This window comes from Cannabis sativa, chromosome X (assembly GCF_029168945.1).
Source record: "Cannabis sativa cultivar Pink pepper isolate KNU-18-1 chromosome X, ASM2916894v1, whole genome shotgun sequence".
NCBI lineage: Eukaryota > Viridiplantae > Streptophyta > Magnoliopsida > Rosales > Cannabaceae > Cannabis > Cannabis sativa.
In genome coordinates this window covers 82,210,516-82,230,592 of record NC_083610.1, presented here as the reverse complement: position 1 = coordinate 82,230,592, position 20,077 = coordinate 82,210,516, and the positions used below count along the sequence as shown (strand labels likewise).

The following is a 20,077-nucleotide window of genomic DNA, read 5'->3' as shown; positions in this document are numbered from 1 at the left end:
AATGAGCTTTATTTGTTGGAATGCTTGGGGTTTGGGGAGCCCCCGAGCATTCCGAAACCTTTCCCTTCTTGTGAAGCAGCATAAACCTTGTTTACTTTTTGTTATTGAAACTAAGCTAGGAGCTGGTTCTAGTTCTAGTTTTAAGTCTAGGTTATCTTTTGATAATGTTTTAGAAATTCCTAGAAGAGGTTTAGGGGGAGGTTTGTTTCTTTTTTGGACTGCTGCTGTTGATGTACAGATTAATAATTACTCCTCTAACCATGTGGACTATTTTGTATCTATGAATGATAATATTAATACTAAATGGCATCTCTCTTGTTTTTATGGTTCTCCTTATATTTCGAATAAAATGGATACTTGGACCCTCTTGCATCGGATGTATGATATTGCTCCTAGTATGCCTTGGTTTATATTTGGTGATTTTAATGATTACCTTACTTTAAATGATAGATCTAATGCTTCTAACCCTCCTGTGTATGCTATGACTAACTTTCAGCATTTTCTTAATAAATATAATTTGCTTCCTCTGCCGTATATAGGGAATAGATTTACTTGGAAACATGGTAATTCTTTTGAAAGGCTTGATTGGTGTATCGTTAATAACTTTTGGTTAGATCTTTTTCCTAAGGTGTCTCTTCATCACTTAGGTTTTTTTGGTTCTGACCATAGGGCTTTAAAGGTTATTCTTGAGGATAATCTTTTTAAGTCGTCTGGTAGCAGGAGGTTTATGTGTGAGAATTTTCGGATTTCTGAACCTGACTTTCTCTCTGTTGTTAAAGATGGTTGGGGAAACAATTTTTCTAATCTCCTCAATGCCGACCCCCTATCCTCCTTCCTGCTTAAGTAAGACTCCTGTCTTAAGACTGTTCAGGCTTGGAGTTCTACTAAGCAAAACTTTAATTGTAGAATTAAGTCTTTACAGGATCGTCTTGAGTCTCTCCTCTCCTGTCAACCTCATTCTGATTTTAACAGTAATCAAGCTAAAGAGCTTCAATCTCAAATTGACTCTCTTCTTTTTAAAGAAGAGGTTTTTTGGAAGCAGCGTTCTAGAATAAATTGGCTTAAGGCTGGGGATAAAAATACAAAATATTTTCATTCGAAAGCCAATTCTAGGCGTAGGAATAATCTAATTCGTGGTATTGTCTTGGATTCTGGTGAGCATATTGATTCTCAACAAGATATTAGTAAACACTTTCTTAATTTTTATAGTACTTTATTTACCTCGCAAGGTTCGAATGTTGGGGCTGTGGATCAACTTTTGCAGTTTATCCCTAACCGTCTCTGTGTTTCTGCTATTCAACAGCTTGATGAGTCTTTTAATAGTGATGAGGTTAAGGATGCTCTTTTGCAAATGGCGGGGGATAAAGCCCCAGGTTTGGATGGGATTAATGCTATGTTTTACCCAAAAAAAATTGTCTACTTTTAGTCCTGATTTATGTAATGCTCTTCTATCTATTCTTAACAATCAAACTGATGTTTATTCTATTAATGAAACTGTAATTGTTGTTATCCCTAAGAAAAAGAATGCTTCTAAAATTCGAGACTTTAGGCCAATAAGTTTGTGTTCTACTATTTATAAAATTGTTTCCAAAGTTTTAGCTAATAGACTTAAGAATGTGCTTAATGATATCATTTCTCCAAATCAAAGTGCTTTTATTAAAAATGTGGTCATTTTTGATAATGTCTTCATTGCTAATGAGATGGTTAATGCTATTACTCATAGGAAGTTAGGTAAAGTTGGTTGGGCAGCTCTTAAGTTAGACATGGAAAATGCTTTTGATCGAGTTGAGTGGGGTTTTGTTAAGGCTATTATGCAGCACCTTTGTTTCCCTGTTAGGTTTGTTAATCTCATTCTTAGTTGTCTTTCTTCTGTTTCTTTCCGTCTCCTAATTAATGGCTCCCTCACTGAAAAATTCTCTTCCTCTAGGGGCATTAGGCAGGGAAACCCCCTGTCCCCCTACATTTTTCTTCTTGTCTCGGAAGCTTTATCTGTTGTTATTAGACTGCAGGAGCATGATAATTATTTCCAAGGAATTTCTATATGTCGTTCTGCTCCCCCTATTTCTCATCTTCTTTTCGCAGACAATAGTCTTCTGTTTTCTACTACCACTGCTCGATCTTGTCTTGCTATCAAGGCTGCTCTTGATTTGTACCATCAAGCTACGGGTCAACTTGTCAATTTTTCTAAGTCCTCTGTTCTCTTTTCCCCTAACACTTGTAATTCGGAGGCTGAGTTTTCTCGTCGTACTTTAGGTCTTGATAATAAGCCTTTTATCAGTAAATATTTAGGCATTCCTCAGTTTTTTGGTCGTTCCAAAAAAGAACATTTTAATTTCTTTTTGCAGAAAGCTAGCTCTAAATTGAGTAATTGGACTAACAGACTGTTTTCAAGAGCTGGTAAGGAAGTTCTTCTTAAAGTTGTTATCCAACTTATTCCCTCATATGCAATGTCTTGTTTCAGGGTCCCTGTTTCTGTCTGTAAAAGAATTGAACGTCTTATGGCCCAATTTTGGTGGGGTTCTTCTGGAAATCAAGGGAAAGTTCATTGGAACTCTTGGGATAAACTCTGTCAATCAAAATTTTTGGGGGGAATGGGTTTTAGGTCTTTTGTGTGTCATAATCAGGCCTTTCTTGCTAAACAAGCTTGGAGGGTTTTTTCTATGCCTAATTCGCTTCTTGCTAAGCTTCTAAAGGCCAAATATTTTAGTCATAATTCATTCCTTGAAGCTTCTAAGGGTCATTGTGCTTCCTTTACCTGGCGTAGTTTGCTTTGGGGTGGGGATCTTCTCAAAAGAGGCCTTATTTGGAAGGTTGGGAATGGCAGATCTATCTCTTCTATTGACTCTTATTGGATTCCTGGTTGGAGGTTTGTATCTTTCAAAGATGCTATCGCCCCCCCTCCCCCCCTGAGTCTACTGTTTCTTATTTTATTAATGTTGATGGGTGTTGGGATAGAGAGAAATTGGCAATGTTTTTTGATGAGGAAGTAATCCAGGTTATTTTGACTGTTCCTCTTGCTGATATTTCTCTGGATGATACTCTTGTTTGGGAGCATCATTCTTCGGGTTTGTTCACTGTTAATTCAGCTTACCATTTGGCCAAGTCTGTTAATTCATTACCTTCCTCTTCTAGCAGTAATTCTCTGGTCAGGTGGTGGAAGACCCTTTGGAATTTAAAAATACCTCCTAAATTGAAGCATTTTATCTGGAGGGCCTTTCACCATAGTCTTCCTACAGCTCTTAATCTTTTCCATAAGAAAATTTTGTCAACCCCTCTTTGTTCTCTGCTCTAAAGGTCCTAAATTTGTTACTCATGCACTATTAGAGTGTTCCAGAGCTTTGAGAGAGTGGAAAGATTCAAGGTTTAAAGATTTCTACCGAGTTGCTAGGAATTGTGATATTAGGGAATATCTGTTAAGAGGCTTCCAAGATTTTTCTAAAGCTGACTTGAGAGTTTTCATTGGAATTGTTTGGGAAATTTGGAATCGTCGAAATATTACTTTGTTTAATAAGAGAAGGATTTCCTTTTCCTCTGCTGAATTTCAGGTTAAAGGTCTGCTTCAAGCTTATGATAAGGCTCAAACTTTTCATAATCCCAACTCATTTGAAGATTCTCAAGAAGGTTCTCAAAACAGTTTCACTCCAGATGCTCCTAAGGTGGGTTCTTTTAAGCTACTTGTTGATGCTGCAATTAGTAATCAGTTGCAAAAAATTGGGATTGGGGCTTCAGTTTTCGATAGTAAAAGTGATATTGTAGCTACTATGTCTTCACCTTGTGATGGAGTTCTTCCCCCTTTATTAGCTAAAGCAAAGGCACTACTTTGGGTGCTACGATGGTGTATAGCTGTTGAGTTTCCTTTGGATCGAATTGAAACTGACAGCCAACTTCTTGTGAGGAAGGTGAGGCATCGTTGGAAGGATAAATCACCTTTGTTTGATTTGGTGAACCAGATTAAGGCCTGTCTCTCTTTTTTGTTTCCTATGTCCCAATAAATCACAATGCTGTGACACATAGTTTGGCCAAAGCTGCTTTCAGGCATCAGAGAGAGGTGCTTTGGAACGGCAACAGTCCAAGGTCGATTTGAGTATATTGTAACTTGTGTTGCAATATATTTATCTTTAAAAAAAATTAAAAAAAAAAAAAATATTGCTGACCCAAATTTCCATTAACCGTCAAACGAAACGATTAAGCAATTGAATATAGAATATTAAATGAACCTAAAGTTTTTTGAGGTGATATATAGTAGTTAAAATCTACAAGAAAAGTAGAACTACATTTAATTGCGTTGCAAGCAGAAAAGTTAAAACTTGAAGCTCAACCCCGCTAAATTCTAAGCCCTATCGTACCAAAATCAAAAGACCCAGCCAGTACGAAGTGTATGATCATCTGCTCTGCCACTCAGATTCTAACAGAGATTCCATCCATGTCGCCTGAGGTTGTGAACGCATAACACACCAATGCTGAATTGGCAAATCAAGTATGTTTTTCAGTGATTCGATTATTGATCTTGATGGGCGCCCAAGTTCTTCTAATGATGACTCCAAATTGATCAAATATTTTATCTTTTGTTCCGCTTTATAGTTTCTTGGAAATATTTGTTGCCAAATGAAGACGCGGTCGTCGTCTTTTTTTCTTTCTTTTGTTTTTGTTTTTTTGTTTTTTTGTTGGTTTTTTTTACGTACTTGTTCAAAACCATAACCAAAATTAACACTTCTGGAAACTTAACTTATTACACAACCCAAAAAAAAAAAAAAATAAACTACACTATAATGATATGAATGAGATATCTATGACTGATAATGATAATCAGGTCAGGTGTAAAAAATAAAATATATCAATAAGGAAAAGTCCCCGTCATTCGAATATGATCAAGGGTCCTCCGAAGACCATACTTTTGTACTGCCCGTTGACCGGCTCTGTATCCATCTCCGTAGACCGGAGAAATATCTGATTCAATTTGATGCTTAAAGAACTCACCAAGCTTCTTCTCATAGAGTGATCTTGTCCCTTTTTTTGCTGCAGCGGAGGATGAAGAGGAAGAAGCGGCATTGCTATCTAAGCCAGACGTGAGTTCCGCTTCTAACCACATATGAGCTACCACTTGACAAATCCCTTCTTCTACGTCTTGACTTAGTGTTCGATAACCTTCAAGAAAACACAGCAAAGTTTCGTTAGAACCATTTGAGAGACTACCAATTTTCGTGAAACAAAAAAGAACCCAGTTAAAGGATTTTTATGTCGACTAATTTTGAGATATGTATCAAAAGAAAAGTCACCTTTGAGCCGTAGCCATGCATGCATCATCTCATGAGCAAGGATGGACCCTGTCAGCAACCTGCATAGGCAGCCAAAACATGTGTTTTACGTTTATACCAGCTTCGGATATACTTATCTTTTGATAAGAAACTATCAAGTTGAGTTTAGTTTCTCTGTCCTTTAGGCCTGGTTTGGAAAACCCATTTCAAGTTGCTAAAACTCGAGTTGTAAATGCAAAGTGCTGAAAGAATTTACCTTGGAAGTCCATACAAGATGAGAATTGCAGTCACCTCACAGCGACGTGTTAGTTTGTAGGGTTCTGTTATCATCTCCACTGCTCGGTTTCCTGCTCCAAACCTTGGTCGCTTTGAAATCTGAAGATTTTCAGGTTAGAATAAGTTGCTCAGCAATTATCAATTTTTGCTAAAAACAACTGCACAGTGCAAACAATATAGTTTCCAGAAAACTCTTACAGTGCTGATAGTTTGTTCCTCCGAGAGGCAGAGACCTCTGGTCTCAGGCATGTGATAATGGCCCTGCCCATTGACAAACATTGAATACAAATTTAGCATAGAAAAAGAAAACAAGACTCTAAACAAATAGTCTAATGCTACAACTTATTATGCACAGAAGAAGCAATGACACACATCTCCAGCATAAAGATACTACTAGCTAGAGAATAATAACTCCTTATAGTGTGAGTACACTTGGAACAGTTGCTAGCACTTTTCCAATACTTGAAAACCTATTTATACCTTGCTTGAGCTTTAGGCATATTTCATAAACATAGACAAAGATAGGCTAGAAAAACCTATTCACTGCCTGACATGCCAACCTAAAACATGAAAGTAATAAAATCTGTAAGATATGTTATAGTCTGACAATGTGCCATTACATTTCTTTCTCCCTCTCTGGCTTCATTTAGTGCTTGTCTTTCAACAAGTAATAATGGTACTTGCTGCTCTACTTTCATATTTAAACCTTCATAAAATTCTTGTATATCAAGATAAAGGGGTTGGCATCCACTGGTCTCCATGATTGCAGAGTCAAGACACTCTAGGCAGAGCTTTCGACCATCATTAAGTGTGACATAGCGTGTGTCTCGTGGCTGCACAAGATGAGACACAGTACACCATTGTATCAAATATTTCCAAAAAGAAAAATGGTTAGGTTTTCTTGGACAGCTTAAGAATTACTAACCTCCATTCTCTCACAGCTGCAGCACCGAGGAGTGCCATCGTGTTCGTGGGTAGGGCAGTATTTTTGAATCCAAAATGGATGTGCCCTATATTCAATAAGACCAGCATGGTTTGTTGGAATCTGTCAAAGATGTATATTGCAAAAAGCAACACAACGGACTATGAGTATATACATAGAAGAAATTAACATAAAATTTAACATAAGACTAAAAGATTGAACAGTGAGATCACAACATTGAGTTGAAAACTCAATGTGCTTAAAAAAATCTCATTTATGCATATATATGCTCATGATGTATATATTTGTTGAACAAGTGTATGCATTAACGTATATGCCATGATTCCAGCTTTAAAAAAATGATATAGGATTGATCATGATATGATGGCTTATTGTTACAGTAAAATACTTACGAAGTGCTTACAGACATCACATTTCGGATGATAGTTCTCTTTATAACAGGTTTTATGGTAAGGATAGTTCCCAGATGTAGAAAACTGCAAAAGGGAAAATAACCACCAGTTAAATGACTAGAAGTCTTATACCAATGCACCATTGCTTAGACAGCTCATATTATAACGGTTTAAAAATACCTCATAATCAGAAATGGGTAGATGGCAAGCACGGCAACGGAAGCATTCTGGATGCCAAAATGCATTTAAACAGTTCAGATACCGTCCAAAACCAATCTCAGTTTGGCAACCAGCACATATCCTACTGAAAAAAGATAAAATAAGGGGACTCCTTGTTTAAATTTCTTAAGCATGTATAATGCCTGGAAAAATTTACATATTAAACTCATGGCATTACAGTAATACATATAATAAATCACATACCTGTATCCCATTGGGTAGTAAGCTGGGACGGGTTGATATGGACTTGTTGGGATGGGTGGATATGAATTTGTATTCCCATAGCCATTTGCATTTCCATATTCACTTCCATTTCCATTTCCACTTCCATACCCACTTCCATTACTATTCCCATATCCAATTCCATTTCCATTTCCACTTCCATTACCATATCCACTTCCATTTTCATATCTGGGAGGGGACTCCACATTCAGACTTTCTTGTAGAGCTCTAGCAAGTTGCTCATCTTCTTGTAGTTGAGAATCATTATCTGTTCAGTAAGGGATAAGTTTTACTCAATTATCATTATAAGAGCACATAAAGCAGAAAACATTTTCATGGCTTTCTCACTTCTTTGTAATTGAATGTGCTATTCCTATTCAGCAAATATTCACTCATTGGAAGAAAAGGAAAAGTAAGCAAAAAAAATGGAATATACAAAGACTGCTTTAAGTTTAAGAGTCACTCACCAATTAACCTTTTTCCTTTTTGACTTTCTTCTAATAAAGATAGTGCAATAGCACGATCCATATCTTCATTATCATTTTCAGACCATGTTTCCTACATTCAAGTTCCAAACTGAAATGTGTAAGGAGGGTTAAGCATATTAGAAAGCTGACTAATATAATTTGGAAAAGCAATTAAGGAACTCTTAGTCATACATAAACACTCAAACATCTAATGCATTCTGAAGAAAACAATGCCAGCAAAATCCATAATAAGATATGAAAAATACATCCTCAATGAACCATATAAATTAAACAAGGACAGTCCTAAATCATAAGATAACAGGGAATTGGCAATAAGGAAGAGAGGATTGTGAGATGATAGGCTTATTTACCCCTGAATGGGAAGGAGCATAAGAAGTTGACTCTTCTCCATATTTGTCATGGTAGTGACCTTCTGAAAGTTTGTGATTAGAGCCTTTAAAAATTTTGCTAAGCCAACCCATAATGCGCAATGTTATCTGCTCATGGTCAATTAAGCTTCTAACTGCACATAAATCATCAGAATACGTTAAAGCAATTTTATTAAATACAAGTGAAGAAAGGAATTCTGACTCCAGATGCTTATTGCCTAACAAAGATGAGAAGTAAGCAATCATCCATATAAGATTAACACATGGGAACAAAAAAAAATGTAATCTCATTTTGAATGGCATCAAAGACATGATACAGAAATTATATTCAGGAGCAAATCAAAAGTTCAAAGCAAGCTGGGATGAAATCATACAGATTTCCTTCCTCTGTAATGCAAAAAGAACTGGGTTTTACAATAAGTGCAGAAGGGTCCCTAAACCCAATAATTAGGTCTAAAGAACCATTTTAATTATGTACAAAAATAAGATTGCAGAAAAACAAACACAAAAGCACCCACCAGGCATTTTTGCTTCACAGGATTGACTCAGCAAAGATATGGAAATTGAAAATCAAACTTCCTTACCACTACAAGGCCATTGTGTGTGTATATATATATATATGTATATATGACTGTAGGTAAATACAGAGAGATTCTTTCTTACAGCTTAACATGGCCATTGAGCAATATATGTTTTAATTTTGGTTTAAAGGGAAAGAAATAAAAAAGGTAAGAGAATCAAATAGTGGAGAAATGACTCACCTTTAACAAATCAACAAACTGCAGAAACGGTGGAAGTAGAGAATACCCAGATCAGATATGATCCCAACTCGCTCAAAAAGCAACATTTTTTTTTTACATTGTCATAACAAAAGATATTCTTGCTCCTAGCCTATGTCTCTTTATTCCGACTAAATAAATTAAATTAAATAAAATAACAAATAATCTATTGAAGGACACAACTATATAGAAAGAAAAACAAAGACACCCTTTATTTCTCTCTTTCGATTCAGAGCAGAATCTGGCAGACCAAAAAGAACTATCTCAGACGAAACGAGAAAAAAAAAATTGAAAACTTAAGATCATTCACGTGCATCCAAATTCCAATAATCTAAGATAGAGAAAAAGAAATAGAAAAAAAGCCCAATAATAAAGGAAGGCGAGTAAAAATAAAATAAAAATGATAATAATAATCATAAGAATAGAAGAAGATGTGTTTAATTGTACGCCATTAGAAAGTCAAAATTGAAGAAAATGGTGGAATGTTTGAAAAGGGTTTTGTCTTAACCCAAAAGGGATTGACGACGAGTTCCATCAAACCCAGTTGGGGAATCAATATTCCTAATTTTTGAAAGGCATATATATTTTAGTTAGCATTAACAAAATTGGAACTTTTTAAAACTCTTCATCCACAAGACCAAAAAGCAATCGTTTTGAGGAAAGCGTAAAGCAAAACCGGAAAACATCACCTAAAGCCAAAAAATAATTACATAATAAATATATATATATATAATCACAAACAATATCTATTAACTATCTATCTATAAGACTTAATTAATATTTTTTTTTTAATAATAATAATTATTATCATTTTAACTTCTTCTTTTGGATGATGTTATGATTATTTATTATTAAACTTAGAACGCGGTTGTGTACTATGGCTGACTTGCGTCGCGTGGACGAAGCAAACGAAGATGGACTCCAAGGAAAGTAAAACATTACAGCTGAAAAGTTTAGTTTTGAGCTCAATTTTAATACAAAATGTACCCTAAAAAAAAAGTGATGAGAGAATCTTTAAAAGACACCCAAACAATATTAATATTTTTTTTAAATGAAAAATAAATATATATATATAAAAAAAAAACGAAAATGACCGTTGGATAAAGATTCCAAACTCACTTATTGGCAGGACCAAAAAAGGTTTTAATAACTTTTGTTAAAAATAAATAAAATAAAGTTAAATATGTGGATACAGAAATTTTTGCAGTAATAATAAAATAAATAAAAAAAAGTATAACAACACACAAAAAAAAAAGGAAAATTACATTAGTAAGTAGCAGATTTTATTCTAAAAAAAATTGTAGATAGTAATCTCACTAATTTTGTTAATATTTTAATTAATGATTACTAAATTTAAAGCATTGATTGGTTTGTATTTACTAAAATAGTGAATCATGAAATTATTTGTTTATAAAATTGTGATGGGTTCTTTACCAATAAAAAATTGTGATGAGTTATATTGTTATTTTTTTATTTTTTTTATATTGGAGATGAAAGATTACTATTAGGTTATAAATTATATATTTGTTATTTATTGTGAGTTTGAAAAGAGTTGATTACCATTAGTTGGTAATTTTAAGATAAAAAGTCAAGAAAATGATTGGTTGACATACATTTAGGAAACACCATAAAAAGGGTTCCATTGGCCATTTTTCTTGTCGCGAGAAATCAGTCACTAAAATGTGTATTCTTGCGACAATGTTGATTTGTTGCGCTAATCATATGAATTATAAATATCCAAGATTTGTTGTCGGCGACTTATGTTTGTGACGTTAATTTTGTTGCTAGAAATTAGTAGAAACACACTCAATACCTATATATATAGATGAAACGATAGACGAGGAAATTAGTAGCAAGAAGAAAGGGCGCTGAAGAGAAGAATTCGGGATCTACAAAAAAATTGCCATTAAAAGAACAGAATGAAACAAAACTGATAAAGAACATGAAACAAATCTAGCAGGACACTGGAACAATAAGATGGTGGCGACATATACATACAGAGAGAAACAAAGAGAGCTTTAGCGCAATATAAAGAGAAACCAATGGAGTAATGATCGAAGAAGAAAGCTCGTTCACTTTGTTTTTAGGGATCTATGCATGTCACTAGATCCTATAAGATATAATAATAAACAAAACAAAATAGGTCTATAATTTTCCCGAGACCTCAAATTTCTTTTTCATTTTGTCGTTGTTAGATCCCTTAAGGTGTTGTTAGTTTGTCGTCGCTAGATGTCTTTGTTTTATTAGTGTGGCAACAATTTGAATACTAGTAAACATTAGCTTTCTATTTGCAATGTTAGCTTAAAACTCTAATGTATGTTTAATTTTTGGAACACTCCACCAATGAGTTATTTTAAATCTAATATGAACAAAAATTCAAACCAAAGTTTGTGAATTCCAATTACTGTTGGGGAAATCATAAATCTAATGTGAACCAAAATTATCAAAACTCTTTTGTCAACTAGTTCATATACAAATGTCATACTTACATAACTATCACATAATAAAAAATCACTTACTTTCAAAAATTAAAAAAAAAAAAAAAAAAAAAAAAAAAACCCAAATCACACAAATTTTTGATTATGCTAGAATCATACAAATTAGTAAAGTAACATTCATCTTATATATGAATTTATTTATAGACATTAATAATATGAACTAACGCTAATAATGTAATCAAATAACAAAATTATCAACCTAAATCAAACCAAAAATCAAATAATGGTAACATGATTAATTATTCGAGTGACTACAAAATTAAAACTATGTACACACCCCAAAAACACAAAATGAAACAAATCTAAAATTACTACGAAATTACCACTATACCAGTATCAAACCCAAAATTAAACCAAGAGCTAGCCAATAATTAATGAACAAATACTAAAATTAAAACCCCTAATGTATAACACAGGAAGAAACTTACTCTAGCACCTTCTCGACATGTCGCGTTGCGATTAGCTAGCAATACTCCCTAAAAGCTATTATATTAAATTATAAGGGAAGTATCCCATAAACTATTGTTTTAACTTTTTTTTTTTCAAATTTACGGTTTGGGTTTCTAAAGTAATTGCAGCGCTAGTTGCAATAGGGGTTTCTATGTAGAATTTCGTAAAAATGCAAAAAAAAAAAAAAAAAAAAAAAAAAAAAACTGCTTAGAAGCGTAAAAATAAAAAAGTCTCATTTTTATGGGACCTGATACTTAGTTGAACCTAATCAATTTATTTTTTTAATTATTAGATTCCCTTAAATTGTATTTTTTTTTTTTTTTTGACAAGAATTCCCTACAAATTAAATTGATTAGGTGGAGTGGTTGATAAATGACGAAACGCTCCTAACGTGAGGTATATATATGATGTGTGGACTTTTAAATGATTTCAATTCTGCAAGCTTTTATTACGACTCTTATATAATATAAGATTAACAATAAACATAAATATATATATATAAATTAATAATATTTTTATAAATATTGAAACACACAATCTTTTTAAGATGTCAACATATATTTGTATGACTACCTATCCACCCTTATATTATGGCATATTTAAGTGTCAATGAAACAGAAAAGGGTTCACCTTCTTTATATCTCTACTAACTATACACCATATTTTTTGCTTATTATATGAGAACAACAAAAAGTCATGAAGATGGTAAATATATAAATATATATAAATAAACAACGCGTACTAGTTAATCACAAATATTGATGTGTAGACCACAGTGACTAATTAGGCTCTGAAATATAATATTTATGTTTACTATTTATATATATTAATTGATCAAATATAATTTTTAGTTTTACTATTATTAATTTATCAAATATATATATATATAGAATATTAATTAAAAGAAGAAAAATATTAATCCGACACGCTAATTAAAATTCAATATATAAATTTGTAAAAAAATATCTTTATTATTTATGGCAACAAAAAAGGTTTTTGTAGTGAGTTTTATACACACATTTTCACATGTACATTTATACAATACTCATATTAATAATAAATCATGATTGAACAAAACCGGTTTAATTTCTTCCAAAAATGGAATTAAAGACATTGGTGGGAAGGTATGGTCAACGTCAACAAGGATGGCTTTTATATATTAGGTGAATGATCATATTTACATAATATGTACATATATAATACAAAAGCCTAATAAAACCAAACGGAAATTAATGTTTTTCTTTTTCAATTAATTATAAATTAAAGTCTTCATGTCCACACACACGATAATTGGATCGTTGAAATTTCAAGTCGATCTCAGCTACAAATTATCGGCAAACAAGTACTCATCTAATATTAATTTTTTTAGGGTGCGTTTGGAAGTAATTGTGTAATTACTAAATAAAATAATTACTACGTTTAGAAAGCCACCATATAATTTGATTTGTGTGTAATTGGAGGTAATTACGATTTGTAATATGTAAATGTGTAATTAGAAGTAATTGAGGGGTTCCAATTACACTCTCCAACTATGAGAATTGGATGTAATTACACTGTGTAATTACTAAAAATTTTCCATATTAGACATTAGCTACTAAAAATATTATTTTTCTATGTAATTACTAATTATTTTGTCAAACAAGATATTAGAAATTCATATGTAATTACCACCTTATATCCAAACACCTTTTGCATTTTAAATATATAATGTAATTACTAAACTATGTAATTACCACCCTAGTAATTACCATACCTAGTAATTACACAGTTACTTCCACACCTAAGGTAGTAATTACACGGTGTAGTAATTACACTATATTTTAAAATGCAAGGTGTGTTTGGATATGAAGTGGTAATTACATATGAATTACTAATATCTTGTTTGGCAAAATAGTTAGTAATTACAAGGAAAATAATATTTTTTTAGTAACTAATGTTTAATATGGAAAGTTTTTAGTAATTACACAGTGTAATTACATTCAATTCTCATGGGGGTCATGAGAATTGGAAAGTGTAATTGGAACCCCTCAATTACTTCTAATTACACAGTTACAGTGTAATTACATGGTCAGACAAACATGTCAAATTGTGTAATTACTTCCAAATACACACAAATCCAATTACATTGTGGCTTTCCAAACACACCCTTATAAAAAAAAAATATTTAATGAATTAAGAGATGATATTGTAATTAAATAAGTAAATATATATATTGGTGTGGTGGGTTATAAGAATGTATATAGTTATTATGTATTTATGATCTTCTTCTTAAGCAGAGGTGAGCTTTGACAGGTTTGTGATCAGAGCCGTATATATCGTCCATTGATTCGTAAGAGTGCAAAGTTGCATCCATATCATGATTCATATCTTCTATCTTGAACAAAATTCGATCAGTCCATGATGGCACTCTCACCTGTGTTATTATAATAATATACATATATGTTATTGTATATGCAAAAGAATATATTTAGTATATATATATATAATTATGCATGTAACCAATTAATGTCGTTTCTTGTGGAAACTTATAAATGTACTTCATGTCGTTTTTTGTTTAATGATTTTGTCAAATTTTGCTTTTACTTAACGAAACTACTTGTTGTTTATTTTTTTTGAATAGAGAATGTCATTCACTAAAAACAGCACCAAATATTTATTTTCTAATATGTAACAATTTCTTCATGTTCCTCAATCAAAAACCACAATATCATTAAATTATACAAAATAAGGCAAGTTGAGTCCATTCCATTTCCTTTTTTTTTTTTTTGACAAACCATTTCCTTAATATTTTAATGATCATATTGTCTTGTTTTGTATAATAACTAATCTTTAACTTGTTAGAATATTTATTTGTAGTAATATTAAATCAAATTCTTATTATTTTAATTAATTTAATATATCAAAGTGGATTTATTTATTGACAAAATATTCTAAGGTTAATGGTCACCATTTACTGAGTTACCTAATTTAATTATTTTCCCCAAATATTCTAAAATTTAATAGTAGAAGAGATTTGATAAAATGTGTCACATATATAAATGTAGAGTATTATTGGTCTCCAAGCTCCTATCAAGTGCACAATCTCAATTATTTATTTTATATATGTTCAATCCATAAATTCATATAAGATTTTTCTTTCATATATATACCTTTAAATTCATATTAATCTAACATATATATTACAATAATTATCTTAAAGTAAATCTTATATTGCAGTTTCATATATATACTACTCTTTATTTATTTATTTTTGCGGCAAGCTTCACATTGTACTGTTGTTTTCACTTAGAGTCCGTTTAGTACACAGGATTGGATTGGATTAGACAGGCTAATTTATCCAATTCAATGTTTGGGCATGTTAGAAGTCTGAATAACTAATCCAGCTAACCTCATCTGTCTAGGATTATCTCATCCAGCATGGTGGGATAAATAATCCCATGCCGGTGAGATTTTTTTTCATTTTCTAATTTTAATTTTATTGATATATTTTAAATTTAATAAGAATTTAAAATAAATAATTATCACACATTTATTTATACATTTTTTTTATCAAAAACTCATTCATTAAAATTAGTAAAAATGTATAATTTTAAATTATTATACATAAATTTTCAAAATTTAGAATATTATTAATTAAATAATAGTTACTTAAATTGATTGGAAAAAAAAAACAATAAGACAATAAAATTATATATTATTTTTAAATTATTAAAAAAATTATATAAATATTTAAAAAAATTAATATTTATATTAAATTAGTGTTTAAGATAAACAATTTTATATTATTTAATTATTTTTATTTTACTATTTTAATTATTTATTAAATAAAAAATATGATAAAATATTTTATTATATATTTATAGTATATACTTAATTATATAGGATATATTATTTTATTTTAGTTTATAATTTATTTATTTTTATTTTTTGCTGCGAATCATTCATTTTTATTTATTTATTATTATATATTTTAATTTTAATTTATTATTATATATTTTTATTTTAATTTAAGTTTTTCTTTTTCTAAAAAGAAATAAATAAAATAGTACAGTCTATTTTTAAACCAAACACATGATTACTTTCAGCATAATCCAATCTTATCCAGTCCAGTCCAATCCTTTTCAGTTCAATCCTGCGTACCAAACGGACCCCTATGGATATATGAATCAACAATAATTATTGTATAGTTTTTTTTTTCCCCTTTTCCATGTTCTAATGATTTCAACTCATTCAAAAAGGGAGTTTTTCATATAACTATAGCGTGCGATTATAACATTATTTAAAATTAAAATAAAAATAAAAATTGTACATTGATTTTAATATTTTTGTTGTATATTGTCAAATTAATTAATGAAACATATGAATTAAATTAAATTAAAAAAAAAAAACTAAAGTTTGACATGTACCAAATCATGTCCTCTGAATTTTTTTTTCCATTAAAAATTTCTCTAAACTATTTAGATGGTTAAATTTAAGAATTTTTGTAGAAGCATTGTACCATATGATGACTATATAAATATAAATATAAGTATATATTTGTAGAGGTACCGTACGTAGGTAGGTACAAGGTAGGGCGTACCTTGTGACTTGTGTCGTAGTTGTTTGTTCCCACATTGTACTTATAAGTTGGCTTGAATGCTAATGTACCCTCGCAATATCCTTCGAAGATGTGCCCTCTTTCTGCTTCTTGCAGTAGCTGATCTTTCTTCCTCAGAACCTATATATCAAATATCAGTACATGTATTTAATTAATTATATCATAATTAATGAACTCATATAACTATGTGGCATCTCATAATTGTTATTATTTTTTTATATTATTTATTATTAAATTAAATTTTATGGACTTAAAATGTAATAGAGTAGAATCTTTATTTAAGAATACTCTATTTAAGAATAACCTTTAATTTGTTATAAAAAAATCAAGTCCCAATTTGGTCCAGTTATAAATAAGAATAACTCTATATAAGAATAATTACATCTTAATAAAATATATACATATATTTTGTAAATTTATTTATGTAAAATTAATAATTTTATTTCAAATTATAATACATGTATGAACATTATATTTACTTTAAAACAATTTTAATATAATATAGTACTAATGATTATTTATTGTTATTGTTATTACATTGATATTTTTTAGTTTTTTAATTTTCTTTTTCTAGTGTAACTCTATTGAGTTATAACCTCTCAATTAGAATATAATTTATTTGGTCCCAAGTGTATTCTTGGATAGAGGTTCTACTGTAATAACAATATTTTCCAATGATATTAGGCACTATGCGCTTAGCACTGTATTATAAAAAATAATTACGTAAATTTTTTATAATTAAATGTAATTTTTAGTCACATTAAAAAAATTATTTGTAATTAAAACATAGTATTTAAATATAAATTGTCACTAATTTAACTTTAGTCACAACAAGTATTATGACTAAAAATACATTTAGTCACAACAAATTGTAATTTCTGTCACTAATACTTTTAGTCACGAATCTTTTGGTCACAATTTTTTTATTTTTAGTTACAAATTTTATTATGACTAAAAATAAAATTTTTTGTAGTGTTTTTAGAGTCACGCCCTATATAAATGCTTATCAATTTTTTATAATTATTATTAGAATATTGTTATTAGGTATTTTATGGTGCTCAATATCATATCGCGATATACGTGTTGTAAATAGTTAGCAATTTCTTATATAATTTATTAAAGCAAAATGTGTATAACTCAACATTAAATTGCATCACATCACTTAACTCAATTTATGTGGTGCTTGGCACCGTGCTCCTTACCATTTCTCTTATTATTAAAGTAAACTAATTGGGACTACATATAATAATACAATACTACACTTCATAGAAATGTTAGGCATTATGAGTGTTCTTCTTTAGCATTTGATAACTTTTTATGGTGCACATATTAACATTTCTCTATATAGGCTAGCTGGTATATATAAAAATATATATGACTATATGAGAAATGGTAAGGGCATTTTAATGGTGTAAAAGACCATAACAAATAACATGTCATTATCGGTATAAATTAACATCGAAATTTTATATAATTTATAATAAATAATAAATAGCAATACTTTTTATATATATAAGGAGTATTAATTATTTATTACTTTGTGGAGATCTCTATGGATGAGATTCCTGGCGGAATGTGAATGAATGCCTTGAAGTCTGTAATTGAGATCTCCCAACCAAACAGTAATCTGGGTGGGTCTCTCATAAGGGTTCCATATTTTTGAGAAGAGCGAGTGTGATATGTGCCTGCATTCCCAGTTTCTTTCTTCCACTTTCTTAGTATGAGCTGAATTAATAATCAAATTAATTTACTTAAAATAATTATGAAAAATTAAAAGTAATATATATTTTTGTGTTATATATATATATATATATATATATTAATTACCGGAGAGATGACAAGAAACGAACATCATTTGTGTAGATTTGTAGTTGAGGCGTATGGCCACTGCACCTTTCTTCCTCCCAATTACTCCTCCGCAGCCCCTAACAGCATACTTATCTACCTTCAATTCTGAAACACATATATATGTATATGCATATAGATATTATTTATCCAATATTAATAATTAAAAATCAAAACTATATAGATCATAATCAATAGTACTGCACTATACCTTTGGTGAACGAATCTGATCCCTTTGGCCCAAAAACGTATAACTGCAAAGACTGCATGATGGCTTCTCCTAATAACCTTCATTAATTTAATCCATAGAATTAGTTTATTATATTTAAGAGAGTTAATAATAAGAATTAATATTTAAAAAGTAGGTGGTGTGTGGTTGAGGTACGTACATGTAAGATTGAAGTAGAGTTGCCTGTAAAAGTTGGGAAACGTTTAGGCGAGGCACTTCTTGCAGACCTACGACTAGAAGATCAAATTGCCTCCTGTTCCTGTTCCTGTTCCCCACTATCTCTACCAAATCTTCTTCACATACCTATATATATAATTAATATTATTTTATATATATAACAACAACACAACAAAATTTTGTCCATAACATAATAATTATATTAATATGTGTGTAATTAACTCACCTTGCCATTCATGTTCCAAGTGACTACGCAAATGCATATATCATCGGATGATGATGAGTCATCAGTAGTGGTACGTAACTCATCATCATTGCAAAAGTTTCTGGGCTTTATGGTCTTAATTCCACCATGGCTTTGTAGCCCACTACTACTACTACTTTTGTTATTAGGCTTGTCCTTGTTCGAAAGTACCTTTGAGTTTTTCTTCCACGTTCTCCATCTTTCATTGCGATATCTAACAAAAACCCAATAATTAATAATTTGTGAAATTAGCACAATTTAATCATATATATTGATTAACATTCTCATTTTCACAGCTTAATTAATGAAGGGAGATGGATATGGTATATATATACCCTTTACCAGCATGATCACTACTGGAGGAGCTGATCAGATTTCCCATTTTTAGTTTCCTGCGCTTCTTTGATTCGACAAAGTTGTGGTAGTACTGCTTGATAATTAATGTATTATTATATCTATTAATTAAAAGAAATTAAAAATGGAAAATAATATTGGATAGATAAGAGATAAAAGAGAGATGGAGAAATGGCATGGATTATTTTGATTTGTAAACATTGACTCTTACATTACATTATATATTATATATATTATATAATTAATTGTGATCTTTAGGCGGTGAAACGAAGGAATAAGTCAAAAAGTTGTAAAATGAGTCCGATATGTATATATTATACGTTACTACAATTAATTAATATCAAGATATATATATATATATGTGGAAATATATATAGTTGAAATAATACTCGTTTTCTTCCACGAGTTAGGTTTGTATGTTATTGACAAAACAAGAGAAGTTAAATCAAAGATGAAAACAACAATCTCTGATTCTTCAAAACATGTAACTGATCAATATACAATAATAACTAGGTCTTCTTGAATTTACTTAACGTTATATGTGGACTTGGATTCAAATGGTCCAAAAGTCAGTAACCAAAACCAATAAAATTAAAAATTATACTGTAAATTCACTTTATTTTATTTATTTTAATTTTTATGTTTATACTTATTTTCATAGATAATGATCTCATTATATTTTTTAGGTTAATGTAAATTATGTATTAAATTTAAGTGAATGATGAAAATACATTGGGTAAC

The 20,077-nt window shown here is 30.5% G+C and overlaps 3 protein-coding genes across 6 annotated transcripts; 1 reads left to right on the top strand and 2 right to left on the bottom strand.

Moving 5' to 3' along the window:
• The first annotated feature begins 1 nt into the window (after position 1).
• On the top strand, positions 2–4,095 carry LOC115696532 (uncharacterized). The gene is made up of 6 exons (XM_061106336.1): positions 2–843; positions 907–1,373; positions 1,600–2,866; positions 2,956–3,145; positions 3,237–3,941; positions 4,036–4,095. Exons 1-6 carry the CDS (start codon positions 2–4, stop codon positions 4,093–4,095), a joined length of 3,531 nt encoding a protein of 1,176 aa, XP_060962319.1.
• Positions 4,096–4,594: 499 nt separating this feature from the next.
• Positions 4,595–9,684, bottom strand: LOC115700312 (protein DA1). Of its 4 annotated transcripts, none has more exons than XM_030627893.2 (12): positions 8,925–9,684; positions 8,146–8,297; positions 7,775–7,865; positions 7,290–7,575; positions 7,047–7,170; positions 6,867–6,950; positions 6,457–6,576; positions 6,152–6,364; positions 5,730–5,792; positions 5,512–5,630; positions 5,277–5,335; positions 4,595–5,145 (listed from the first exon to the last, which is right to left on the bottom strand). In XM_030627893.2, the coding sequence occupies exons 2-12, from the start codon at positions 8,254–8,256 to the stop codon at positions 4,835–4,837; spliced, it is 1,581 nt and encodes a 526-aa protein (XP_030483753.2). In that variant the 5' UTR covers positions 8,257–8,297; positions 8,925–9,684; the 3' UTR covers positions 4,595–4,834. The 4 variants fall into 4 exon arrangements, with proteins under 4 accessions (XP_030483753.2, XP_030483747.2, XP_030483741.2 ...); XM_030627887.2 differs by lacking the exon at positions 8,925–9,684 and adding an exon at positions 8,682–8,897 and having other exon boundaries at positions 7,047–7,167; XM_030627881.2 differs by lacking the exon at positions 8,925–9,684 and adding an exon at positions 8,682–8,895.
• A 4,285-nt stretch (positions 9,685–13,969) lies between these two features.
• On the bottom strand, positions 13,970–19,665 carry LOC115696523 (type IV inositol polyphosphate 5-phosphatase 11). Its single transcript, XM_030623423.2, has 8 exons — positions 19,318–19,665; positions 18,965–19,196; positions 18,722–18,864; positions 18,544–18,620; positions 18,315–18,440; positions 18,025–18,212; positions 16,470–16,607; positions 13,970–14,303 (listed from the first exon to the last, which is right to left on the bottom strand). The coding sequence occupies exons 1-8, from the start codon at positions 19,362–19,364 to the stop codon at positions 14,145–14,147; spliced, it is 1,110 nt and encodes a 369-aa protein (XP_030479283.2). The 5' UTR covers positions 19,365–19,665; the 3' UTR covers positions 13,970–14,144.
• Between the last annotated feature and the right edge of the window lie 412 nt (positions 19,666–20,077).